At 42.7% G+C, this 27,805-nt stretch overlaps 1 protein-coding gene across 13 annotated transcripts in view; it reads right to left on the reverse strand.

The window, feature by feature from the left end:
• Window positions 1-27,805, reverse strand: part of RASAL2 (RAS protein activator like 2) — a 193,412-nt gene that overhangs the window by 61,893 nt on the left and 103,714 nt on the right. For 11 of the 13 annotated variants that reach the window (XM_075422580.1, XM_075422579.1, XM_075422582.1 and 8 more), the window contains one exon: window positions 2,334-2,443. The exons of 1 other annotated variant lie outside the window; for it this stretch is intronic. In XM_075422580.1, coding sequence (XP_075278695.1) covers window positions 2,334-2,443 — 110 coding nt within the window. Of the gene's footprint in view, window positions 1-2,333; window positions 2,444-24,421; window positions 24,529-27,805 lie in introns of those variants that run through there. One more of the 13 variants, XM_075422584.1, reaches the window with a different exon arrangement.

Genomic DNA, 27,805 nt, shown 5'->3' on the forward strand with positions numbered 1-27,805 from the left:
AATACACTGTCAGGGGAAATGAGAAACATTCCGCAAAGTTCTTGTTTTGAAAGCAAGCACGAGCTAAGAAGTATGAGAGAACTATTAGAGAAGAATTAGAGAAACATTAAAACATTACTTACAAGATAGGATCAACATTAAAAAAATTGTACAAAAATGAGGAACAAAGCAAAAGGGAGGCATATAAAATAAACAATACAGACAGCAGTCAAACACTTGTACAAAGCTTGCAGTTGTTAGACAAAGACGATGACAACGCATGTATACATCTAAAGGCTAGGGCAATTACTTATGGATGAAGACAAAGAAGACAGAGAATTTCTTATAAATGAAGAGGAGAATAGCTAGGACTTTTGAAGGCTCTCAGAGTTCAGAAATCCTCCTGGAACTGTGTGGACCACAGGCTCAGCATAAAAATTTCAGAACTTGACATAACAGAACATTCTTGGGACAACTTCACATGCAACTAGCCCAAGACCCTTTTTTCAACCCCAAATAGCACCCAGAACACAGGTCACTGAGGTGACAGTTCCTAGAATCACCGAATAGCTAAAGGGGGAAGGCAGCTCTGGAGATTGTCCAGTCCAACTCCCCCGCTCCAAGCAGGGTGAACAACAGCCAGATGCCTAGGACCATGTGCCCACTCTGTTTTTGAATGTATCTCCAAGGATGGAGACTCCACAATCTCTCCAGGCAACCTGTTCCAGTGTTTGATCACCCTCACAGTGAAAACAGGTTTTTCTTCTGCTCAAATGGAATTTCTTCTCTTGCAATTTGTGCTCGCTGCCTCTTGTCCAAAGAGCCTGGCTCCGTTGTCTTTATCCCATCCGTCAGGTATTTATACACATTGCTCAGATTTCTCTCTGAGCTTTCTCTTCTCAAGGCTAAGCAATATATTCTACTTTAACTGTTGCTTCAGGTATCATTTGAACTAGATGAAAATGTGATTCATGGTCTTTCAATAGACATTAGAAGTTCAAATTTTGTTCGGACAAGAAAACCTCTACAAAAGTAATATTCTTCACAATGAGGGCAGTGAAAGACCTGCCCAGGCTGTCCAGCAAGGCCGTGCAATCGGCACCCTTGGAGGTTTTCAACACCTGGCTGGAGACCTCCCTGAGCAACTGAATGTAAGTTGCTCCAGCTTTGAAGAGGGGGATAGGTCAGAGGCTTTCGGAGGTCCCTTCCAATCTACACTATTCTGTCACTCTGAAAAGGGACCAAGTACGGATACCCTGTATATTCACGGCTTCCTTGGTCTCTTTTTCAAACTCCACTAGACCATGAGCTTACATGTCGCTTTAAACACCATATATTCTATACACTCGCACCAACCTTAATCCTTTTATAATTTAAATAGCTCTCATTAAACCCTTGGATGTTTTGCTATTTTACTTTTAAAATGACACAATGTAGGATTTCAGAAAAACCCAAGTTTCACACATCTGGACCTAAAGTGAATGAGGAAGTGTGTTTAAAAGAGATGAGTGCTATATAAAGCAAAGCAAGAACACATACACGAAAGTACAGAAAAGCTACTCAAGTCCATACAGCATATACACCCCCCGCACATTCACCAGATAATTCTTCTCCTGCTTTTCCTCAGGTTTTAAAGTGGGCAGATTACTTGCCAAAAATACAGAGGACTATAAAAATATTTGAAATATTCAAGTTAGATACTTTTAAACCACAAACAAATTTTGTTAAAAAAGTTCCTGAGCACCTCATTTTAATTTGATGCGTTTGCCCTCAATCTAATAATAGAAAAGCCTTTGTGCTCTCGGATACACTGACCAAAGACTGACACAAGCAAGCAATCTGGACTCCAGCTGAAAAAGTCTTGTGCAGATTCACAGCCAATCTAACTCACAACAAAAACTGAAGAGCTAAAGAGCAATTAACCCACCTGCAGAAATGTCACCAGCTTCCGAGTAAACTATAAGCAATTTCAATTTTCGGTGTACTTCACTGGCATGAGGGAAAACTAACATGCTATTGCCAACCTAAAGTAAGTTTTTTCCTAATCAAAACTGAATATGTAATACAATCCCGGGTGGCAACTTCAAAAGCATTTATATAGGCCGCTGCCCACATTAACACTGATGCTTCACTATTTGCGACTTTAGATCAATCCAAAGAAAACAAGCAAGTTACCTATCTACCAGATATCTCACAGATAATACCTGACAGTTGATAGCAATACCTCTTGGTCAACTGGAAATAGTAACTAAATAGCCTTTTTTCTCACAGCTTGGTTACACACTGTGATATTTTTAATCTCCTCCTCCTATTCAACGAGAAAAATTCCTCCTTTGCAGGAAAGGCACACTTACTGGCACTTTGAAAGGAGAAGTATTCGAAACATCCATGGAGTTGGTCTTCTGCTCAGAGGTGCTGGTCCCGGAGATGCTCCGTCTGCGAGGAGATCTCTCTGCTGGGACCTCTAAGGAAGAGACAAAAAAAAAAAAAAAACGTGAATAGGCGCAGGGGGGTGGGGAATAGTCGGGTTTTATGCTCTGTAGGACAGGCGCCTCAGCAAAGTTTCAAGTGTGTTAGTAAACTGCTGAATTACACTCACCTATTTTTGTATATCTTACCTAATTACTAAATTACAATGGCATTTCCACTGACAGATTCAAGGTTGTGCATCTGACTTGGCTGTAGGCAACAGACAGTTAAAATAAAAAAATGCCGGTAAAGATCAATACCCAAACATATTTAGTATTATATTATTGTTTGTGAGAGAGTACGCAGAGAACTTTATATATATATATATATATATATATATATATATATTTTAACATAAGCCATGCAGTAATTAACAGCTAACTAAAACCAAGACCCAGGGAAGCTCAATTTTCGTCACGGCTGAACACAGTTTGACAAAGGTCAAAGTTCGGTCTTACATGATCACACTACTTGCTCAAACCATGCAACCAGCAGAAGAGCCATAACTGCCCAGGTAATATGACATATGTATCTCTGCAGATTAAAAAAATAGGTCAACTTCTCCTCATCCTGGCAATATGACCTTACTAAGATACGACTGTGGCTTCTTAAACCCATGCAGCCTGATCTGAAGAGCACAAATATTCATAAAAGACGCACTTACATCCTTTTCTAGTATAAATACTAGAATAATAGCATAATGAAGCATACACACTATCAAAAAATCTCTATGCAAACACATATACTGTAGTTCTATGCATTTTTAAATATAGCTAGATACACATACAGATACCTTTATCACAACTGCTGCCCATCTCCAGCACAATTGCCAGACTTAAAGGAATCCAGCTTCACAAAACATCCCCCAACATGGGGAGGAGAGAAGACAAAAATCACTTCCTAGCAGAAAGTCCATTGTTATCTTCTGAATCTTAAAGAAAAGGAGAAAGCCGCGACTCCAGACAGTGACATCTTGACTCCTGCCGTTTTCCTTTCCAGAGGCAGATGCAGCTTAAACTTCCATTTCTGGCCGCCTGGCCCTGGGGATCCGTGCTACTTCCACTTCAGAGCAAGCTGGGTCCCTCCGTTCCCCCTCCCTCCCCACAGCTCGCAGAGAGCAAGCCAGCGAGCCAGCAAGCGAAAAAGAAGCACACAGGACTGCAGCTATTCAATCAATTGCTCCGACTGCACATCCTCATTAGTTACTTTCAGGCTATTAACAGACGCCCAACTGCCGGCTTCCCTCCGCTACAGAAAATTTCACTGTGCATCCCGATTCACGGCAGCAAAAAAAAAGGTTTACAGAGCCAGCCAGCCAGCTGGTGCCACAAGAGCAGTGTTCTCCTCAAAATCACTGGCGAAAAAAAATGAGAAAAGCCTTCTTCGGGGATAACGTTACTCGTGATGCCTTTGCACACCGGATTTTGATTTCACCGGTTATAACACGTATCTCCCACGGATGCCTGAAGAACGACAAAATGAAGCACGCTGAACGAGAGGCTAAGAAATCTGGACCCTGCAGTATTAGTGTCTCGCACTGGAGATATTTATCTTTTAAAAAACCTGACCGCTAACATTCAGCGTCTCGATCAGCTCGTAACCATCGACAGGGAAAGAGCTGCTAGGAGGGAGAGCAGCCTCCTAAACTGGGCAAACAAAGTCTACACACGGTGTAGCTACTACCACTGGAAAATGGGCAGGGCACGGCCGCTCGCTGCTGACCATGAGGACGATGCACAAGCCCCGTTCGCGCCGACCACATAAATCACGGTCTGTCAAAGCTTGCCATAACTGCGATAGAGCTGTACTGTGGTCTTTGGCTGATGAGCGGCATCGGGCGCGATCCCTCACAGCTAAGGAGGCATCGCCGGTTCCAGCACTGGAGGGTAAGTTTCCATCAGGGCACCTTTAGAGAACGAAGCGCTTGGAGCACGGCCAGTGCTCAACCCAGGGTTTTTGAACGCTGCTCCGGCCCCCGGTCTGAGGAGCCTTTGCGGAGGTTGCTGGTTTTATCTGAAGATGGGCTTTTTTTATACTGCCGGCCTCCTCCTCCTGCCTCGACCAAGGGAAACCCATTTTCTGCTGCACCTGTAAGTACTGCTCTCCCCAAGAGAGCTGTGTTACGTCAGATTTAAATAATTCCTTCTGCTGTTCCTGCTGTAAACGTAGTGACAGCTAATGGGAGTGATATATTCACTTGGAATGGGGGACTAAAGCGAGCACCTTTTATTTTACGTCAGATAGTAATGAGTAACGTAATAGGTTTGGCTTTCGCCACTTCTAGCACGGAGGAAATCACATCAAAGCTGCTTCAGTAATTTCACACAGTCTGTTGGCTTTGCTGAGTCATAAATGAACAGGGGCTCGAATTCCCCGCTATTTTCACCAACAGGTTCTGCAGGAGGGGCAGTTTTGGAAAAAGTTTAAGTTTAAACCAAATGGAGTTGAAAAGCTCCAACGAGGAACCTGCCTGGCTCTCCTTGCCTTCCCTCTTCCCCCAACATCCACCCAGCAGCAATTCAAGTCTCTGCAAATAAAACACTGAGATTTCATCGGTAAAATGAGTTTCTTCCATTCTCAGACCACCACGGAAGTGTACCAAATGGGGAAGGGAAAATTAAATATTCATAAGGTGCCTGCACTGAACTAAAAATAAAACTACCTTTCCCTCTCTTCTCCTTGCAAAACCCAAGAGCGAACAAACAACATGCTCAGTCCCCAGGAAAAAGAAGACCCAGATATAGCAAAACCGTCGAGATGCGTTAACTTGAAATCAAAAGCTGAATCAACCTGCTCTCATGCCTGTAGAACAGTATTTTTGCTGAGTCGTGTAAAAAAAGCTATGCTGTCACCACCAGGCAAAAAGGAGACAGTTCCCTTCCCTGCTCCGCAAGTACTGCTAGAGGCTACTCTTGCATAATCTTCACCTGCTGTAGAAATCAATGCACCTCTCATCGGCTTAGTATTAAATTACAATTGCTTTCTGCATTGCTCACTCTCGTGGACCAAGACTACAGATAAATCACATTGTTTCTATGGATAAACAATCGGAAACCCTTTTCATCCACTCTCAATTTCTGGGAAGAAAAAAAAAAAAAAAGGTAGACAAATCTTCCCCTTTTCAACCTTAAAAAAAAATAATCTGTCGAACAAATAAGTTGCAAATGGGACACTTTTAATTTATCACCTCACATATTGGTGATATGTAGGAATATTTATGTAAGTAAATATTTATGCAAATGAATATTTACACGCTACATGGAAATCATCAGTCACAAATTAGCTAAGCCAATTACTCAGCAATGGCAGATGCCTCTGAAGAGGGAACTGCCCAAGGATGCAATGAAGGTAGGTCTCTCCTCACATCTTCACATTGCGCCACCCTCTGGCCTCTGCTACACCAAAGCTTGTTTTGTTGGCCAGAAGGCAGGTTTGTGTAAGACAGGTACCACTTACTACTATGAGTAGTGGTGACGACTGACCTCCTTTGAAGGCAACTGTCTTGGCCACAGCGGCGTAGCCTCAATGACCTCCAGTCAGGATGTGGCTCTCGGACTTGATCTGAGTTTTCTACTGCTGGGTGCTTTGGCTGCTTGAAATCCAAAACCTCACTGTTGGGGGAACTTGTATTCTGCTGTGAAGAGCTTTTTGTCAGGGTGGGAGCAGTAGAGATGAAACAAACTTCCCAGCTTTGCAGGACAGTGCTTGCTACCCTATCTCCATTTTCCTGAATTAGAAATAGATTGGAGAAGGGCAGGAAGAACAACCAGGAACGAAGAACATCCTCAGGGGTTAGCGTGAAAACAATTACGTTACTGAACTTGCAAATAAGGTCACAGAAACAAAGATTACAGGGGTGTCCGTGATTTTGCAAAGGGCGATGCAATGACACTACTGCACTGTCTCGGTGGGACTTGTGTTAAGACTGTGGCACCTTCCAGACCAGGCTTGTGTCCTCCCAGGACCGACAAGAACATCTCCAGACCCGAGTTCCTGCTCATGAAGCCCAGGAGGTGACTCTAAAGCAGTCCCAAAGACCTGCCTGGAGATGCAGAAAAGGGGTAAGCACGCTGGCAAGCACAGCTCTTGTCTGCCATTGCTCGTAAGGGGCTGGCACTGGTCTCTGTCACAGTGAACAACAGATCAGACCATCTACTCCAGGCTGGCAGGCGCTACATTTAGATGACAAAGTTCTCAGCCTGGCTGTGTTCTGCAGACCAGCCTTTTATCAGCTGTGGGTTTTAGCAGTTCATAACAACACATGGCTTAGCACTGACCAATTATCTGCCTCAACATCTTTCACTCTGATGTGCAAGAAAGGTCTGGATTTGTGACAGGCTACATTTACCAGCCACTGGAAAATAAAAATAAATCGTTCTATAGACAAAAAATTAATTAATAATTCTTTCCCAAGGCATAGATTCGGGGCGGGGAAGAAAAAAATCCCTTCTTCAAATCCATCCTCCAAGTATCTTTATTCGATATCTTTGTGTTGTCTTTACTAGGAAGGGGGCTGACTACTGATGTATATTATCTACTGGTTAGGAAAATAAAAGAAAGATATAATAAGATTGGGACTGCCTTTTGTTTTGTCTGCACACATGCTGATATGACGCTACCTTGATCTGCGACTAGAGAGAATAGAGAATATGATTCATAAAAAGAATCAATTCATTCTGCCTCTCAAGTCTAGCTTAATTACAGGCATTTGTGAAACACAAACCCAGTTCAATACCAGCAATTACCCACCCAGCACCCAGCGTTCCCACAGGCCGCCTCTCAGGTGCACTCACATTAGAATATCCCCCGCTGAAACAAAACCAAACCCCACCCAAAGATCTTCCCCCCCTTTGTACAGCTGCCTTGGCACTCCCCAGGAGAAGATGGTAATTGCTGTTGGTCAGAGCATTAGCTGAGCAATCAAGCAATCCTGGAGTTAGCCTCTTGTCCAAAGGCAGGATCAATACGCCACACATACCATACCCCTTTTATTAAGGAAAATTTGTTGTCATTTTATATGTTGTAGCACTCATGCAGCAATAGCTACCACAGTGGACAAACAATCTAAATGTTCACCTTTGATCGATGCCATTTCAGAAATTCAGCTGCCTGGGCAGCCTATTACACATTTCAGACACAGTCCTGCCTCGAGGCCTCGGACAAGGAAGGACTGGGGAAAAATCTAAACTTTGTTATTGAAGATATGTACGAACGGGATAGACAAGTGTTTCTCTTGAAGAGGACAGAAAGGCGAGACCCCACTGGGGATGTGGCAATGGACTGGAAAGGATTTCCAGGCCTCCTTCAGTACTATTTCCTACTCTGTCAAAAGGCCAATCAGTCTTACAGATTAACTACAAACGAAATACAGAACAAAAAAGTGCAGCTCTTGACTTTTCGTGACTTAGTATTTCTTTTACAAACACACTCCAAGAAATAATGGGCTCAAATCCCAGCTTGGGAGAGTTGGAGCTCTTGCACGTTTGCTGCTGGTGGCTAGTTTTTGAAGATGTTATTCATAGATGTAACCACCGCTCGAGTGGTTTACTACAGAGACAAACAGAGATTCAGTATTTATTTCACAGTCAACAGCAACTACAGAGCTTGTTTCTTACTTTACAGACAGCACACTAAAACTTTTAGCTTGTAGGGCAGGAAAACAAACCAGAACAGAGATACTGCCTTACTACTCTGCTACATTTTTTTTAACTACGTGCATTGAGAGCTGCTGATCACCTACCCTCGTGCATAAATAACAAAGGTGCCTGTCTGACCCTCACAGTTTGGTCCCCTCTATATGCAGATATTTAACAAACAAACAAAAAAATTAAAACCCAACATACACATGTCATTAAAAAATAATTGTTATATATGCATAAATGAATGTTTATCAAGGGGGAATATCCAGCTGGGCTGCTAAATCAAGTGCTTCTATTCCAAATACACTACTGTGTTGAGCCTGTTAGAAAGGGACTATCTAATTCACTTTTAGGGCCTTTTAAAAATAAATAAGCATTTCAAGAAGTACAAAAATTCAACATGCTCCAAGGCAGCTTATATCAGTAGAGCGTATACATTCAGTAACATTATGGCATTCACAACTTTGTTAAGACAGACTATTTTTGTCTCGTTGTTTCGGAGTGCTTCTGTGACAGCACTAACAAGAAAGAGACCTCACTGGGTGCAGTCCGTACTTGTTACGGTTTCTTCTGCACTGGTGAAAATGCATATAAAAGCTGACAAAATTAAGAGACAGTAATAAAAAGCAGAAAGATAGAAAGCGTTAGGAGATACATATGAAGGAACAAGAAGAAGAAATGTCTGGACAGCATCCTTCAGATGAGTATTACCTAACGAAATAGGAAGTCTCAAATAAAAATAAATAAAAATGTTAATGTTTTATCGTGGAGCAAGCATTCTATCTCATTTTGCTCACCTGGGGAGAATTCAGACTGGGGCCCAATTCACAGACTGCCATAAAAATTTAATTCAATGCCTAAGCAAGAAGCTGAGGGTAAAAGCGAACTCCAAAAACCCAGATCTGTTAAGTCCTGAAGTCAAAGCTCATCTTCTGACTAAAACACATTATACGAATTCTACAAGGTATAGCTTAAAGGAGAAAATTGACATTTGCCATGATAGCTTTTCCAGATTTACCAAGACAACTAGACAGGGGGGAAAAAAGCCATGAGAAGACACATCAGAGAGAACGCAACCAAGTCACAGTATACTCAGCTACACAAAGCTACCAAGCCTGGAAAGGGAAATACAAAGGAAACTCTGCAAAGCTCACTTGCTGGAGAACTCCATCATCAAACAACTGCTAGATGCCAATTATGATCAAAACCTCTCCCAGTCCATTCGCAGTGATTTTAAAAGACGATCCTGTGCTTTACTAGGGATTGAATTGATCAGACAAGTCTTGCAAGCTGATCCAGATAAATATCAAAGATTTTTAATTTACAGACAGGTAATTCTGTTGGTGTTAGGCACTTGCATTGTGCCGGCATACCAAAAAAGTGTAATTCAATTAGTGCCCCATTCAGAACGTGCACAGCAAGCAACCTAAATGACAGTTTAAGTCACTTAAAAGACATTTAAGTCATTGATTCCTACAGCAGTTTACAGTCTGAAAGACAAGCCCTAGCACGCAAAGCAGATGAATACACAGAGGAGGCTGGAAGAAAGGGCAAGAATATCAGAGGATACACTAATTTTTGGCTTTCAAGTACTGACTCTCACAATTTCTTTTTGCAGAATGTTCTGAGGAAACTGTACGTGGCATTTAGGGAGCACAACATCAGCTGTTGTAAGACTGATGCATTCGCTTTGAGGCGAAGGAACGAGCCCTCCAGCTCTGCGAACCTGAGTCAGAAATGAAACAGATGCACGTCCCTCAACCGTTCAACACGTCCCCTGCACAACGTACGTGGCCATACCAAATTTGGAATAGTTGCCCCTTTTTAACCTCCACGTGCAACAGCCTCTAAAGCCTCTGTTAACGGTTGACTCTGCGCACAGCAACGCAAATTGCCTGGACAACTGTGCCAACACAACAGCAGACACAAGGAGCTACTGCCCATGACCTGGAGACGCTGATGTCCTTGTTAGTTCCTAGTGATCTTGGACTGCCCCTGCTAGTTCAAATTACCTTGTGTTTGCTGCAGAGAGACTGCACACAGACAATTAACACGGATCAGCTGATGCACAGTAACTTGTTCCTGCAATGTAATTTGTTTAGAGGCTTATGACTTAGGCACACATTAGTATGATATCAATATTTATTATCCTTGTTATTAAACAACAGCCTCGAGCCATGGCTTTCAAAACCAATCTCTTTACTTTCTGCGAAAGGGCTGAGAATCGAGGTGTTCTTGAAAAAGCAATCCTTTGCTCTGGTTATTGGGGCCTTCCCACAAGCGACTGGCTCATGGGCACATCAAAGCTCAACAGCTCTTGTCGTTCCTCTCAACGCTGCCAGAACGCTGCTCGAAGCTTCAGTACCTCTGCTCACTAGGGCAGAATTCTGCCCCTGAGCAGTAAAGAATTTCTGTTATGGACACACAAAAAGAAAAATTCCCAATGTACTGTAGACACCCAAGGGACGTCACTGAAGCTTAAATATGGCCCCAGAGCTAAGACACCATTTGGGGATTAGTATCTTTTTAAGATAAAGAAAAAAAGTTAATTTAAGTACTTGGAGGCAAAAAATACTACCTTAAATAGCTCAGTTTTGCGACACTCTTCAGACTCCAGGCTGAATAAATACTTCCCGGTGTTTCTGAGGTGAGATTTAGGAGACATCTTGAGGTTTGGAATAAAATGTGAATGCAGGCATACGTATAAGGGGGGGAAAATGGCACTCCTGAAGCCCAGCACCGGCACCCAGCCCATGCATACCCTCCCTTGTCCCTGTGCCCATACGGTGTGATATTCCCAAAGAAGGCCACAGCACACAGCGATGAAGTGCTAGCAAATCCCAACAGACTCTGCGGGAGTCTCTTACTTTCCTCCCACATTCTGTACTGCTCTGGACCTGCTTAGCGTAGAGAGACTAGCGTAAATGACTGTGTAATCTACGGAAAAGGGCACAGCCGTGCCAGGTACCTGCCTGGTCTGGGTGGAGGACAACAAAATTGGGGAGAAAAATAGCATCTGGAGTGGCTGTTGCCCACCTGACTGACAGACAAAGATCCATAATGGTGACTACTGTATCTTGGGGGGGGGGGGAAATTGTAGCAGGTATTATAACAAACATTATTTTAAATAGTCCACGGAAAGGAAAAGGGGCACACATATCAAGCAACCCACCTGAGCAACTCAGTACCTGGAAATGATCAGAACAGAAAGCAAACAGACTGCATCCTGAGAACAACTGAAACCATTAAGGAGAGAGGTGGAGTGCTTTGTGGAGATGGGATCAAAAGAACAAAACCAAATGACAACAGTTTGACATAGCAACAGCTCGAAGGGAAAGACGAAACAACAATCAGCTTCCATGTGTGAATTCAGTTTAAAACATTTTCAACCTCTTTGTGGTATTTACGCGGGACCATACATAAAAGAATAGTTTCAATTTTCTACTTGAATACCATTAAACTAATGTGTAAGTATCTAGAAACAGAGCACAGGATTGCTGACTGTGCTTCCTAGATTTCATTTCCAAGCTAGAGAAGTACCTGATCCCCTGGCTGAATTTTTTATTCTAAATGCATCTAAACATTTCTCTTAAGAAGAGGAGCTTTCAGCAGTCTCTGATTTATCTTACTGCCATACCACAGCTGAGCAGTCAAGGTGAATGCGAGCTGACAGAACCGAGTGGAAGTCGAGTGAACAGCGTGATCAGCTGGCCAAATGGCACAGAGAGGAAAACCAGACCAGCAAGTAGCAGGGTTTAGTCCAGAAACACTTTTCTGCATGGCATACGCCCATTTATAACCTGACCTTTGCCCAATGTGTTTGCAACTATTTCAAACAGAATGTAACCAAGTTTCATTAACGATTGCATACCACTTAAAAGCTTTTAAAAAGAAATAATGGCAGGTAACTGAAAGAATGAAGAAATTAAGCTCCACTGAAAGTAGCAAAGGATTCCCAGTCAAGTGTTAAAACAAAAAAAAAAAAAAGTAATACAGTTAGTACCCTACCGTACCAAGAAACGAGAGAAGGCTTTTCTCATCTTCTGTGCTGCTATCCAGCCATTCGGCCACATCACCAGGAGAAAGAAGACTCATTCTCCAGCCAGAAAACTTTTCCATACAGAAAACAATAAGTGAACGAAGCAGGGTAGGAAGGGTGGGGAGGAGCTGATGGTCTTGGGATTCCAGTACTCCAATTACTGTCTACTCTGACAACAGGAAAGCGTGATCCTGCCCTCTTCTCCCAACCCTACACCTGGCAGCCCATACTGACAACGCAGGAATGGGTGGGAGCAGTAAGTGGGCTCTGTACTTCTTGTCCCTCTGTGTCAGGTTTCAGTCCGAGCAGGAACAGAAAGGCAAAAAAGGGGAGCGGGGAAACCGAGGTTTTAAAATCCAAAAGAGGTAGCAGGTTATGACAGAATCGGTTTAAGTAAAAAGAAGAAATAGGTCTCAGCGCTGAAGAAGCTCCAGTAAGTCAGCACAATAGCCCATCACCTAAATGTAATATATCCCTATCATTTCTTATAGTGTTGGCTTTGTTTGTAGGCTCAGGTATTATGCTTTATGCTGAAAGAAGAAACAGCAAGCTTAGAGGCAATTTAAATACCCTCCCCAGCACCGAAGAGCCTGCATTCCCCTGTTTACAAGCCCTTTCCTGCTCCGGCTATTATAACAGCATCCCAGGCTTTCTTACAATGAATTTGTTCATGCAATGGCAGGTTGATCAATCTGTGAATAGGAAACTCCCACCCCTCCCTCTCCCCTCCTCCTGCATGGCGGCGGCATTGATCGGCAATAATGGAATCCGCTTCTGCCTGCCAACAGCAGCATTAGAGAGAGTGGAACCGCTCCTCTTCGTCAGCGCGAAGCAGCAGCCGCAGCCCCGCTGGGCTTCAGCCCCGGCTGCAGCGGGGCACAGGAGAAAGAGGTAAGGGGACAGCAGCATTCTTGGGGGTTCAGAGAGGTCATCGACACTAACGGTCGGTTATTTATTTAACGCACACACACACAAAGATAAATGGGAAATAATTCTGCCCTGTCTAGACAGCGAGCTTGCTCTGCACAGCTCTGCGATGAAGACTTGTCATTGTGACTTTATGAAGGGTCACATTTAATTGTACAGGATTTATAGCACGTGATTTATTCTACACAAAAGAGCGTTTTACAGGTTTACACATGCAGGAGCAGAGACGAATCCCAGTAAGTGAGGAACTCCTGGGCCCCACAAATCAAAATTGCCTTTGTCCTCAGGGGATGGAGCTGATGCTCTGATCAAACTGCACTCTTTAAAGAGACAGATGCCTTTTGCTCACCATTTTCTGAACCTGTCTTGATTTTAAATAATTTATACAGTTGTCATTCCCTATTACTAACTAGGACACTTGCTGACCACTGACTAAAACCCAAGCCAGAACAGCAACAACAAAAAGCCATTAGATCAGCAAAGTGAAGAAGTAGATACCAACCAACAAACAAAGAAAAAAAGAGCTATCAAGTCCCAGCAGGGAAGAAAATTCCAATTACCAAGACAAACTGTAGCAAGTATTGTTTGTGCAGGACAGATATTTTCATAAAACACCTGCCAAGCAGGGCAGGTGCTACACAGAATGCACAATTCATGCGGGAACACGGGACAGACAGTTCAGGAGTGAGATATCACAGCAGCATGGAAGACTTACACCAAGCAGTCCTCCTGTTCACCCTGAAAAAGTACGTGCCTCCACCCCCAGTACAAACAGAGGGATAAAAATACCAGAAACATCTCCTACATAATACAAAATTCATCAATAGAAAGACATCAGATATATTTCCTACCTAAGCAAAAAAAAGCTGGGTGTTTTTTTTTTGACAAAATGAGCTTTTCCAACAAATTTCACTCTGTGTGTGGGAGGATCGCATTTTGTCCAGCTTCTACTAGTAGAATCTTCTTTAAGTCAAGACTGCGCAAACCGATGACGTAAATCTACTTGCAGTAAGAATGGAAATAAAGAACTCTGACAGAAAGGATTACATTGCTATTTTCTTCTATCTGGTTGGTCAATAAAGCAAAAATTTCACCTCCTTCCTCTTAGTTTTCTGTGAAAAAATACTCTGCCCGCAAGCACCTGACCATTAAAAACTAGTTTCATTCGCAATATTAACCATCAACTCCATAAATAATAGGTTCTAGAGAAAACAAAGTTAAGAGTATTGATTTCCCATGAACGCTCACCAATTTTGCATCCCTTCTAGGAGTACAGATTGCGTACAGATCCTGTTTTCCTCCCTAGCTGCCTCATCTTGTGTCATAATTTAGCTTTATTCATCCTTTTCAATGTATTATAATGTTCCTGGTAACAGGGGAAGTATATTAAATATCAAATACGAAGCTGTCTTGTTGGAGTATTTTAAAATATGGGGACATTAAAAACTTTGTAAAAAACGGAGGCAGAACCGGCAAAGACTTCAGTCTGGAGGACGTAACTAGGAACTGAAATGGCAATAATGTTCTTCATATGCAGACCTTTCCTGTGCATTAATATTGCTGGGCAACACACAGAGGGGAGAAAACCCGCATAAATACTTCCCTGTTATTTATCTCTTTTTTGTGTGGTTTACCAGGAGACAATATCATGCAGGAAGCCCGTCTGCCATGGACTGCCAGGAGCCGGAGATACGCATCAGAACAAAACCAGGAACTGAAAATTCCTTGTAAGTCAGTCACGAACACACACCCATTAGAAATCCAGCAACAGGTAGATGCAGAAGAACCACTGACATCTACAAACACTGAATCCATCAAATTTAAAAGTAGAAATAATGATTACCATCATCTAACCTGACTTAAAACACCTTTAGAACATCACCCAGTTACTCTCAGCCATTCACTGCATTATTTCTAGCTGAACAAAGACTCGTCTTCCAGAAAAAAAGCCATTTGATTGTAAACAGACACTGCAAAGACATAAAGAACCAGTCTGCCTCCTTGGTAAGCTGTTCCAACAGTTAACTCCATTCCTGCTCAGTAATTTGCTCCTTAGTTCCAAGAATTAATTCATCCAGCCTCATCTCCCAACCACTGGGCACCGGTTGACATTTGTATGCTTTGATACTCTCCATTATCAAACGCTGGTATTGGAAACATCCTCCCTGTTTACATCCTTTGAATACCTCGTTTCAAACCACCACTTCAAAAATATCTTGAAACTCCTCTGTAGCACTGATTTTAATTTTTGAACCTGTCAAGAAAACCAGAGACTAAACTTGCTCCACGACTGCAGGAGGGATGTAGTGGTGGTCTCTCGGTAAAGCTTGCCACAGGCAGAAAACCCACTATGAATAGCTTCTTAAATTTGTCTTCACCTTAAAGCAGGTCTTGTGCTCTGGAGGTTACCAAAAGCTTGTAAAAAGTCTTGTCCACATTTTCCAGGATGGCCAGTTTTTGAGCTAAGCTGCAAATAAGCACGAGAGGAATATTCAAATCATGACTAACTTATTTTTATGCTGTGAGACTGGACTCATGGTACCTACACTGGAAAAAAGCTGGTTGAACCAATGCAAATAGAGATACAAATTGCTCTACCGACCAGCACGGAAGCATGCAAAATGTGAAAATATGGAAAGGTGGAAGGGATCAGCAAAGCAGTAACACAAAACTCCCAAACCAGGAGTAAGCAGCAGCTAATCTCTGCCTTGACACACTGCTGTTTTCCAAAATTAGCACCAGTAGCCGTAGAGCATAGCAGGTGAAAACATGAGAAAGCTCCTTCATGGCATTTGGGTTCATCTCCCTCACGCCCGAGCTCCAAAAGCAGACAAGTCCATAAGGCTGAAATTAAACCAAGCCCTTATGTTTTGGAAACTTTCATATAAACTAATCGTTTAAAACTTGCATACATCCCCAACTGGTAATTCTTTGCAGGACCATCAGCGACTGAGCTTCTGCTCCTGTCTGCAGTTGTCAGAAATGTCACCCTCCTACAGCTCCAATTTTGAAACCCATGAAGCTAAGCAGATTTGCCATCTCGTGGATTTAAAAATTAGCATTCTTGATAAGTGAAACTACACAGAAGCATGAGTGCCCAGATTTTTCTACAGGAACTTTAGTAAAAGATAATTCATAATATATGCAAATAATAGAGCACAGATGCCTTCTGATGCAGATGCTTTGTAAGCACAAAGTCGCGGTAGTATTATAAATCATAACGTATTAATGTTCTCTGTGTGAGGCACTTACAAGAAGAGGAAAAATGGATCCCACTTGCACAAGGGACAGACTCTGACGGACTGATTGATGGATATTGCTATAGTCAGTAGATGATATCTTCACAGCTGTACACTTTAGACATCGTACACCCAAGTCATTCTTATTAAAATGTTTTACAGTTAATTTAGGAGTGAATCAAGATAGGATATTTGCGCACTTGAAAAATGAAATGTTCCCTTCAGAACAGGGACACAGCGGGTAAGGAGAGGGCAACTTTTTCACGAAAAGCAGGCAAGCAGAGACATATAAAATAGCTTGCTGAGGTGCAGCACTAGTTAATCCACAAGAAACAATAAACATCCGCTTCCCTAACCCCTGGATCAATGTCATATGTACCAGACAACAGTACTCACCTCTACGCTTGTCCATTAGGAAATAAGAAAAGTTATTGGAGTCATTTTGCCCCAGGAAAATGCCAAGCAGTAATCACTTTCCAATCCTATTCAATGCCACAGCACAGAATGAGCAAGCTAGCTTGAAAGTAAGTTTTCCAGACATCTAAAAATGTCAATTCTATATGCAAAAGGCTCTGTTTCCTGCATTAAATCATTTTAAATGCCTATCTACAATGAAAGTCATTTTGCCTTGAGAAGTGGTACTACAATAGAACAGCCCTCTAACCACGCTATAATCCAGTTTGAGAGCATCCGGATGGACAAGGCCGAGCAACTCATGGCGTATTACGGAATCATGGTGAAAGGATTCACAATCATTCTGTGACACGGATAACTTTCAGCTGAAGTTAAATAAGCAAAACCAGTGTGTAATACCATGACACAATCCTATGAACAAGCTATGAGCAGCAGAACAGTAACACTCTGTTGCAACGTAAATCAATAGCAGATTTATGTCAGACATGAGAAGATGTGTATAGCCCCGCCGGAGCATGGCACAAGAAAGGGCAAAATGCCCTTTCTATCAGAAAAAAACCTGATGGACACTCAGGCCTCTCTCTAAGCCAGCCCTTTCTGTTGTGGAAAGTGAAACTGCGCTGATGAAGCGCCAGCCCACACATACACATTATTGTCTAGTATTTTATGCTTTCAGATTGCTTAATGAAGTGATTTTAGCACAGTCAGTGATCTTTAGCACTCACTCTCAAATGCTCTCATCCAGCTGAAGATGAATACCTCTACATGCTACAGCACTGAGGCAATATTATCTTTTACCAGGGTAAGAGTTCCTCTTGCTTTCCAGAGTGAACACCACCAGCCTTCCAAGCCTAGCTGAGATCAGAGATGTTAACCTAGTGGTTACTCAGGAGGGAAGCAGAGCAAAGAATTTCCTAAATAACAATTGCTGGAGCAGTGAGGAATCCAGGGGCAGCGAAAGCTGTGCCTGCTGACAGCCTGTGAAGATAAATAGGGACAGAAAGGCTCCAATTGAAGGTGAGAAAAACAACAAGCCTTAAAGTTCTCTGGTATATAATAATACAGGCAAGAGCTCCCTTGTACAAGTGACATTTTAAATAACATCAGGAAGCGATTTCCACACTTTGTTTTGACAGGGCATTGGAGACAAACAGGTCAGCAACTGAAATGAAAATCTAAACTAAACCCAAAGGGGCTAGCCTTTATAAAGCTCTTCTGCGCCCACGGAGCCCGTCTACCAAAATCATCTGGCCTCTTGGCTGGCTATTCATGCTTCACCTTTAGGGAAACTGAGCAGCAAGTCCCTACCACAAGCACTTCAAAAATGGCTCAACACGCCAAGTCTGGCCACGGGCCTCAGGCAAAATTCACTGAAGTCAGTTTACTTGGACACAGAAACAACACTTATCAGCATGGCAGTTTGCTTATACTTCCCTGGCAGTATAAAGCTACACCTAACTGCCTGTATGAATCTAATCAACGCTTCAAGATCTCTTCCATAATAGCAAGTTATGTCTTAAAAGACCTCCCATTACATCGTGTTTCCTCGGTGCATATGAACTATTTTGAGGATGCACAGTAACTTCAAATTACAGACATGCTTTTCAGGTTAAAGAAAAAAAGCCTTCAAAAGCCTATGAAGCTACTCGCTAAGGAGCTGAAGAGTAAACTACTTTTAGAATACCTCTTCAATTTTTCCATAATATTTTCCTCCTGAACATTCTAACACAACAAACAAGGTGGCTTTTTTTAGAAGGCTGTGAAGGATGTCTGCCCCAGTTCCCTCTCTAAATCCCAGTACTGTGTTTTCCTGGCAAAACTGATGCAAGACACTAATGCTGTAGGGGCTGGAGATGAATTCTTCACGTTTCTAAATGCACCTGCCCACAAAATTAAGTTTTGCTGAGTCTAAGACTACACACCCCTATACTTTCCCCCCCAGGCTGCATTAATAAAGAGATACTTGAAGAGACAGAAGACTGGGAGTCAAACCATCAGCTGAAGATCAACAGAGCGAGTTGTACCTGCGCCACAGAGAACGTCCAGCATCTATCTAGAGCCTGAGAAGGTAAGCACAGAAGGAACTATCCTGCTGCTCACATACAGCAAGAAAGACGCAGTCTTAAATGATGTTTAAAAAAATACTGTAATTGAGGAGTAGGCAAATTACTGTGATTTTATTTCTTGGGCATGTTAACCCTAAGTAAGCCAGCTCCAAACATCAGAACTAGCAATAGAAAAGTTTTACTACTATAGGTCAAACCGCCCTGTTACTGTTTTCCATTTTCCCATGGAAAAACACTTTGCCAATGTTACAAAACAGTGACCCAGCCAGAAGCACTAAGAGCTCTGACAAATATTTCTGCTGGAAACTGCTGGATTTTCAGAACTTCACTGATGAAGCAACCATGGAGTTTTTTTTTCCCCATTTCCACACCAACTTTATTACATTTTTGTACTCAGTCCAACTTCAGGTATCCTCAGCACAGCCAAGGGATTCAGCTAAGTTATGCTGCTAGCAGTATGGTAGTTTGTAAGCATTTATTAATGACTACTCTAAAAACATTAAGCTAATTTATTTCCAAATTAGGGCAAGACATTATTTACAGAGTCATCCACTCTGGAGTGCCTTTCCAAACTGTGAGCCATATGCCTCATGTAAACAGACATCTTGTATTAAAGGATGAATACATCCAGCTATATATTTAATAAGCACTATGTAAAGACTACTTAATTCCTGATGCTGGTATTCACGTGACGAAGTTTTTCCCCAAGAATGTGTTAATGAAGAATACCTTCTATATTCTTTCCCTCCAACCAAAAACTTGGGGTGTTCAAAACAAATAGCAGACTCAAAATGTCCTGAAAACATGGAGCTGTAAAAACCAACCAACTCCCACGCTTACCCAGATTCGCCAAGCACCAAGATCGCTGTGGAAGCCCTTGCACAGTAACACTGTGGAAGTCACAGCTCAAATTGAATCCAGTCTCAAGCACTTCAATTTAAGCACCTCCTTCGCACATCTGAAGATCCAGCCCAGAAATCCAAGAGCTCCTCCATCTTCTAAAGCAGTATGAAAGAGGGATGGGGAGTGACTTTTTAACTTTGATACTGGTAGGACTGAAGTTGTCAGTGTCTCAAGTGGTGTCAGCATCACACTGTTGTTTCTGAACAAGGATTTCCGAGAAATGCAAACTTCAAATATGAGTGCAGCTTAAACATGACCAAGACGAAAATTAACAAGAACAAACACTATTTTTGTAGAGCTACTGAAGGAAAATAGTGTTTTGGAGAAAGCAAAAACCAAGTACAAATATTTGCTAACATCACAAAAAAAAAAAAAAGGCAATACAGCTTCCTTCCTTCTATCCCCCCTGACTTGCATCACTCGGGTATTCCAAGGAAAAAAAATAAAAAAAATAAAAAAAATCAACCTTTCCAAGCAAGGAAAACCCAGATACAGCTCTGCTGGCTGCACTTCCAAGTCTCTCAGGTATTAAGAAGAAGGAAAAAAGAAAAAAGTACCTGCCCAGAAGCCCCACTGCCGGCAGGCAGTAAGCTGCAGCACCCGCTCCTCCCTGCCCTGGCTCCAAAGGCACAGAAAGTCTTGCTTAAGCCCTTCAGGTACAGCAGCACTGCTATTTTACAGATGATCTTAGAGGCCCTTCAGATTTTATCTGTTCTAAGTCATTATAAAGGAGCTTTATTAGAAAGACAGACAAGGAGAAGCACTTCACGTATGATGGATTTGTCAGAAATTATACTGGAACGCCATGGAAAAACTATCTTTCAAGTAATTCTTCCCAGTGCTTGTAATGTAACTGATAGGGACAGGTACAGTACAAAGAGTAGGCAATCTGACAGGTCATTACTATCCTCAAGGACTCAACTGCTCGATCCTTTGCACTTCCAGATGCTGACGTGCTCTGAATTGTCAGAAAGAGAAATCAAGCCGGCAGGTTTTCTGGGGGAAGGGGACACCTTGCACTAAGCTGTCCTCCAGGCTGCTACCGGGACAGCAAAGCACTTTCCCATTAGCGCTGCGGTCAGGCATGGAAAGGGGAAACAACTTTTTCTGCTCACCCTGCGGGGCAAGCACTTTGCACAACTCGTGTCTTCACAAGTGCTGAATTTTGCCCAAATTCTGAAAAAAATACAAGTGAAAATAACTGATTAAGGCAGTTCTGTTGGGTTACTACCATCATTCATGTTGGTCTCTACTATTGCTTTCTGACATACTGTATTTCCTTGGGCATACACTCTCAGCTGGAGCAGGGAAACAGCCAAGAACAATTTTTCTTTAGAAAAATTAAAAAGATTTTTATTTGGATGACATCTCCAACAAGCAAACAACAAGCAAGTTGGGGTTTCGGTGCTGGTTAGTTTGGGGGCCGGGGTTGCCTTCTATGAATAGACATGATCACATTATAGATGACAACATTTTGAGAAAAACAGTTTCAGATGAGAGAGAACTAAATGTTTTATTATTTAGTCTGCAACATTCTGGTGCCATCAGAATGCGTAAGACTCACACAGATGGCTTCAAAGTATTTTGGGAAGCGATTCAACATGATTAATAGATGATATCCTACTGACCATATGATTTCTTAAGCTGCTCATCAGATCACCTAAGAATCACCACACCATCCCATCAACTTATTTACCCTCTCCCTACAAGGTTTCATCAAGGTTACGTAGCACTCCCACAACAAGTTCAACTTGCTTATTTCCAGCAGAAACTGAATACCGTCGGGTCTTGCAGAGCAGGGTGGAGGGTGCCATGCCAACAGGGAGCTTTGCTCCACCCTGAGGTCACTGCCTGCTCCCTTCGCATCTCCAGAAACCACAGCTTCGCCAACATCATCAAGTGGGAGTCGAAATCTCCTTGATTGGCCTAATTCACAATAACTGGCACCTCTAACACCAGATAACGAGACAGAAAGCCACCAACAAAACCCTGTTACTGTCTGGTAGCCCAAAGGCACGCAGCTTGCACTCACCAGGTATGTAGCAGCAAAGCAGGAGCATTCTGGAGGACGAGTGGTTATGGCCAGCAACATGCTTTCCTACCCCTGCCTATGAATCATGTGGTCTCCCTCCCTCTTGCTACTCCGTTCCACCTGTGTTTATAGGAATACTATGTTAATCTCTCTGTAAGCATCAAAACAAGGCAACCGCCAAAGCCCAAGGCATCTCCAAACACCAGAGATCAGTACAAGAAAGGCAGTACATGAAGGATTTTTTTTAATCTGTTTCCAAATTAGGGACCAAATTTAGTGGTGAAGCAAGGAAACACCGCAAGGTAAAGAGACTGTATAGTTTAGGGATTATTTACAGGGGCATACCAAGCCCTCCATCTTGTGGACATGGGCTTAATTTCTGACTCTCGCAACATCTTGAAGATTCTTCTTGGGCACTCTGGTGAGAGTTTCCCTGGAGAATACAGGTGACATTCTAGAGTGACCTTAGGACGTAACAGAACAGGGATTTAAGAGCATGCATGCTGTGAAGGCTGGCATTAGAATGACACTGTATTTTGTACATTTGACATTTTTTTCTGTAGCCATTACCCTGGGAATCAAACAAATGCGGAGACAATTATAGCCTGTATTCTAGAAAAACAACCTGGCCTTCACAGTTTCAGCACGACTGAGCTTGCAAATCTGCCTGAAGCCTACTTCAAAAAGGATCAAACCAAGTTTTGCAGTCATGTTTACCACAACAATTTCAGCACCATTTCCCATTAAATCCATTACATAGTGGAAGTCTGCTGACCACTTTTGAAACCGTAAGCGCTGAGTGTAGTTGCATCATTTGCTTGCTGGTTTCTTGTGCAGCTTTCCCTTCTCCCTTACTAGAAGCAGTCACCCATACATGTAGAAAATTAAATGGAAGGGGATCATTAGGTCTCCCTGCTGCCATTGGCCCAGTTTCAAACCCCACCATTATCAGCTCTCCTAAAAAGCATTTGTGCTGTCTGATGCCAATTAGCCAAGAAATCTCGATAAAAGGAAGTATTTCCTTTGTGGAAAATTTAAGTTTTAAGAAGGTATGTACCTCTAAGGGCTGGAAAATGAACCTGTCTCTGGATGCCGACAAACCATTTACAAATGCTGTCCATACCCTATATTTTGCTGCATCGCAGAATTCTCTGACTTCCAGTATTCAGGGAGCAAGTCAAGCCTCACTATGCCCCTATCTCCTGCTTGTATACAAATGAAGCCCATTTGTTCCCATGAGCTTTAAAGAGCCATGACAGATCTTTCTGACAGAAGTCACCACAAGTATTCGTTACAATTACCCCCTCCCCACAGATTTTCAGAGAGAGAAAGAGCGAGAGCACCCACCGAGTATGAGATAAAGCTAGGCACAACATGAAGAATTTGCAGGAATGTAAGCTGCTGCTCACGTCTGCCTGCCAGAACTCCCCAGTATTGTATTTTTAATTCACTACCCTATTAACATGTTAATCGTGTGGAAGAGCCCCAAAAAGAGACAGAAAATTCTAAAGGGTACCTCTCGGTAACCACCCCAAAAATCACCTCAGTGAAACTCGGAAGGGACTGGGATTGTGTTGCCTTGAGCTTTTCTGATCAGTTTACCGAAAGTTTGCTCGTTTTTGAAAGAAATGCATGCTTGTCCAAAAAAAGGCTAAGGCAGAAGGTTTTAATTTTCTGATCATGTAATTCAAAAGCAGCCGCAGAAACCACCTCATTGGTTCAGGCTCACAAAAACAGTCTCTCCAAGTTAGCAAATTAGTATTCTCCCCGGTCTACAGATGAGGAGGAAAATGACTAAGGACTTCATAATCAGTACCTATTAAAGGGTGTTTCCAAGGTAGAAAAAAAATTAACTCGGGAGATTCCATTCCTGGTTTCCTTAGAAGACATTTACTGCTTTTGTAGCTGCTGAAAACTGTTTAACTATATCAAAAGGCACGAAATTTCAATGCTTTACAGCTTGCAATCACTTAACAATACGTTTTAAGAGAAAAGCTGCTAGAAAAGCGAGCAGCATTACTGAAGCAGTGTCCTTTATATTGAAAAGAGAATAAATCCTCTTGTTTTTACGAGCAACCTGTAGGATTCCCTGAACTGCTCCAATTTACCATCACTTGCTGGAGGACAGGAAGCAAGGCTGGCAACATCAAATGCTGGAAACATCACACAGTGCCAGCCACGGGTAAACACCGAAAAATCTTCCCACAGTGTGCCCTTGGAGAATGATGTCTGGCCTTATCCAGAAATCCAATGTCATATAAAAATGTACTGACTTCTATTAGGTAAGTAAAGCTTTTTAGGGAGAGGGAGAACGGTAAACCTAATGATTTAATTAGCAATAAACTAGATTTTTAACTTCAAAAGCCATTACAAAAAAGTGTTTCTCATCTTCGCATCTACATGACATTTGAATACTAACATGTACTTTCTGTACTAGTGAGCAGAAAAGTACCAATAATCCAATTTTCTGTTCATCGCATTAAATCCATGTAAATATCTCTTCAAAAACCTATTTATAAAACCAAAATAATGAAGAAAAGACTTGACGCATACATGCAACATGGAAAAAAACCCAAACTCCAAGTCTCTGGTTGCTTTAAGTCTAGTCACTTTAAATTCGCAGCCAAATACCTATCTGCACCCTACCCTCAGCGGCAATACGGCAGCAATACAGTCCCCTGTTCGCATGGCCCGTGTCAGGAGGGATCTCTCACCTGTGAACTGCATTCTGCGGTAATCCTAATACCTCTACCATGGTCAAGCCAGCACGCCAACCAGAAAGTCGGCGTAGCCTCTGCAGACTTCTCTCCCGCGCTCTCTTTCCTCTGCCTCAGACGCTTTGGAATGCAGAAAAGCCAGAGCCGAAGCCCGTCGAGTGCAAGCCTCTCCGTTCAGCTCCTTGGCTCGAGTTGAACAATAGCTGCCCTTCGGTCACTCGCTTTCCCTCGCAGGGGATGGGACGCGCACCGTCCTCCCTGCAAACAGTGACAGAATCTGCCCGGGATGGGGAGACGCTTCATTTTTTCCCGTCCCAAGGGAGGGTGGGGGAGCTGAGAGACGGCGCGAGCAACCCAGGGTGGGGTGGAAGGGGGTGTGGGTAGGAGGAGACTCCTGTTAGGCAAAAAGACATCCGAGGCTGAGAAAATTTGGGGATATCAAGCAGCTGACTCCAAGTCTAAAATCAGCTATGGGGAAACTTAAGAGGCTGATATCACTGCATACGCTGCCCGGACTACAAGAAACCAGCCAAGATGAAAACATGGTTTTGTCAGCCGAACAAGGAAATAACGCCTGAATGTGTCTGACAAAACTGCGCTTTATTTGAAGATGTTATCCTACTTCAAATATTTCTACAGCTTAGGAAACACACCAAAAAAGCCCTGGAGAGTCACTGAAACAAACAATGAACGCGTGTGTGTTCCCTCCCCTTGTTTTCTGAACTGCCTTCCTTTATTTTTCCTTCTTTAAATTCCATCTAAGATCTATGGCTTTGAAAGTGAAATGGTGAAGTCCGAGACCAAAAGCTTTTTCCTGAGCTCTGTTCTTTTTTATTTTAGAAGTGCTAAGAGCTGAACTTCCAGGTACAGCATTGCTCTAAAATAAAAAGACAAAAGCTGCTCTTTCAGGCGCAGCAGCAAAAACCCACACCATTCGGTCACCGCTGCCATCATAACGTCCCTTATACATCATAACGCCCCTGCTGAGAACAGCGTGTCAAGCTGGAGCAGTTGAAAAGTCCACGGTTTGAGCCCCAGCAGAGCCCACCTGCCAGCCGGGGACTGGAGCAGACAAGCGCACACACACGAGGAATGCAGAGTTGTTCAGCCTGTTGCTAAACTGGTGAAAATTGTTCACGCAGAGCTCAGAGGGCGCACGCTCTCTCCTACCTTCTGCAGTCCGTCCGAGGCAGGGGGGTGTGTGTAGGGGGTTGGTGAACATACCTATTTTACTCTAATTTTGCCACCTATTTGTAACACAGTATTCTCCTCTGATTCAGTCCTTTTTTCCAGTAATGCTAGCCATCTCCTTTTTTCTCACTGCATTACTTCAGAGGAGCTTCTGTACATTCTCAGGCAACAACCACGCACACCCTCACAGTGCTCCCCTGGAAGGGAGGGTAGCTTTGGTCACCCTACCCCCTGCCAAGGCCCACGTGAGAAATCTGTGTGAAAAGCGCGCCGTAGCCCTTGGGAAAGAAACTTGTTGAGTGCGTGCTGGAACAATACTGACTGCAAAATAAATAACAGCAAAATTACAATCGCTCCCTCGCCCTCTAAAGCCAAGCACTAAACTACACCCGGGGAGCCTGCACCAAGATTAGCACTAGAACAGAACAGCAGCTCAAAAAACAGAGGTCCCCCCAGAAAACCCCGTCACTAACAGCGGCAGAACAAACTAAACAGTCCCTCTAAGAGACAAATGGATTTGACCTGCTGCTTAGAAATGCCTAATTACCGGAAACAGTAGGGCAAAACGAACGGTCCCATGATCTCAGTTGAGCCAGATTCTGAAAAAAGGCAGGAACAGCTTCTAAGCGATTGCAATCTCCTCTCTCTCACCACCCTCGCACCGCAAAAAACCAAATACTCTGGTAATTACACAGAAGACTTCATTCCAGAGCACTGTACCAATTACAGGCGCAGCACCACAGAAAAGCATCACTCGGAGGGTGGAGCAACATCAGACAACCCATGTATACCACAGGGCACGACAGAAGAGATGGAGAAATCAAGGACCGGGACATTAAAGTTAGTCTGTCCAGCCTCTTCAAAGAGTTCTAATGCTTTTATGCGCAAATCCCAGCGCTTTCTTTCCCCCCCCCCCTTTTTTTTTAAAAAAAAAGTCTGATCACATTTCTGGTTTCTGTTTTTTGTTTCCGTGTTTTGCTCTTTTGTTTCACATCCTTTAGGCATCCTTTGTTTTTAAATCAGGTTCAAACAGAAGGGTTAAACTTCGGATCCAGCTCTGAAATAAGGCCATAATCTGCCTGTTTCTTCCAAAGAAGCCATTTTTAGTGACTTTGGAAGGTTCAGTCCTAGTATCTATTTTTGTCAACCCTATAACTTGCTGTACTGACCTCCGAATAAGATTTCTGAAATGCTGAAGGAGTTGTCGGACTCAAGCAAATACTGAAGACTTACGAAGAGATAGTGAATTATGAAGATATTAAAAAAAAAAGGGGGGGGGGATAAAAGGCAAACCATACAAGTACTTTGAAGAACTCTAGAAATCTACCCAGTTTCATGAACTTGAAATGCAATTTGCAAAGTCTAAGAATAAAAGCTGTTTCCAAAAAGACTGTGACACTGAATAAAGATTATAGAACCGCCTCCTGATAACATCACCATGTGACTTTTGTTCAAATAATCAATCTTCTGACAAATGTAAGATTTGACTTTGCACAAAAAAGGGCCTGTTGGATCGGAAGAACAGGAGGTTGCCTCTCAGGATCTCAAGAAAAAATGTCAGCACAACGAATTAACCAGCTCCTGGCCAGCTCTGCTGCCTGTGTGCAGACCAGGTATGTTTACAGCTTCTCTCTCCGGAGGCAGTTGCTGAAGAAAGCTCTCAGCAGAGGAGAAGCACTACAGCAGAACAGATAAAAAGAAAGTAACTGAGACTTGAACCTTTTTTTGGTTAAAAATCTAAGTTTTAAATGTAAATCCATTTCTTTTAGTATAAATCATTTACAATTAAAGGTGAGATGTCGACTTAACGTCTGTCTTCCTCTGATCTATCTGAACTACCTAAAATTAGAAATACGCATGAGAACACTCAGCTCGCAGAAGACTTCTAAAATGCCAAATTACGCAGGGAGAGAAGCTACTAGAAAAACGTTTTACTGAACAGTCCCTTCATATATCCAGCACATTCCAGGTTAACTTATCGAAAAAAACCAGTTGTGTCTATCCAGCAAAGTTGCCATTACTTTGTCTGATACAAAGGACTCAGAAATTAATTTAAAAACTGGAAACATCATTAGCTTTTCTGACATCTTAGAGCACTGAGAACCTCAGGAAGTTCATATTATTGTAATATGCGCTGACTATAGCTTGTTTATCAGGAAAAAGTACTGCATTCAACTCACACACCTACAT

Source organism: Opisthocomus hoazin, chromosome 6 (assembly GCF_030867145.1).
Source record: "Opisthocomus hoazin isolate bOpiHoa1 chromosome 6, bOpiHoa1.hap1, whole genome shotgun sequence".
NCBI lineage: Eukaryota > Metazoa > Chordata > Aves > Opisthocomiformes > Opisthocomidae > Opisthocomus > Opisthocomus hoazin.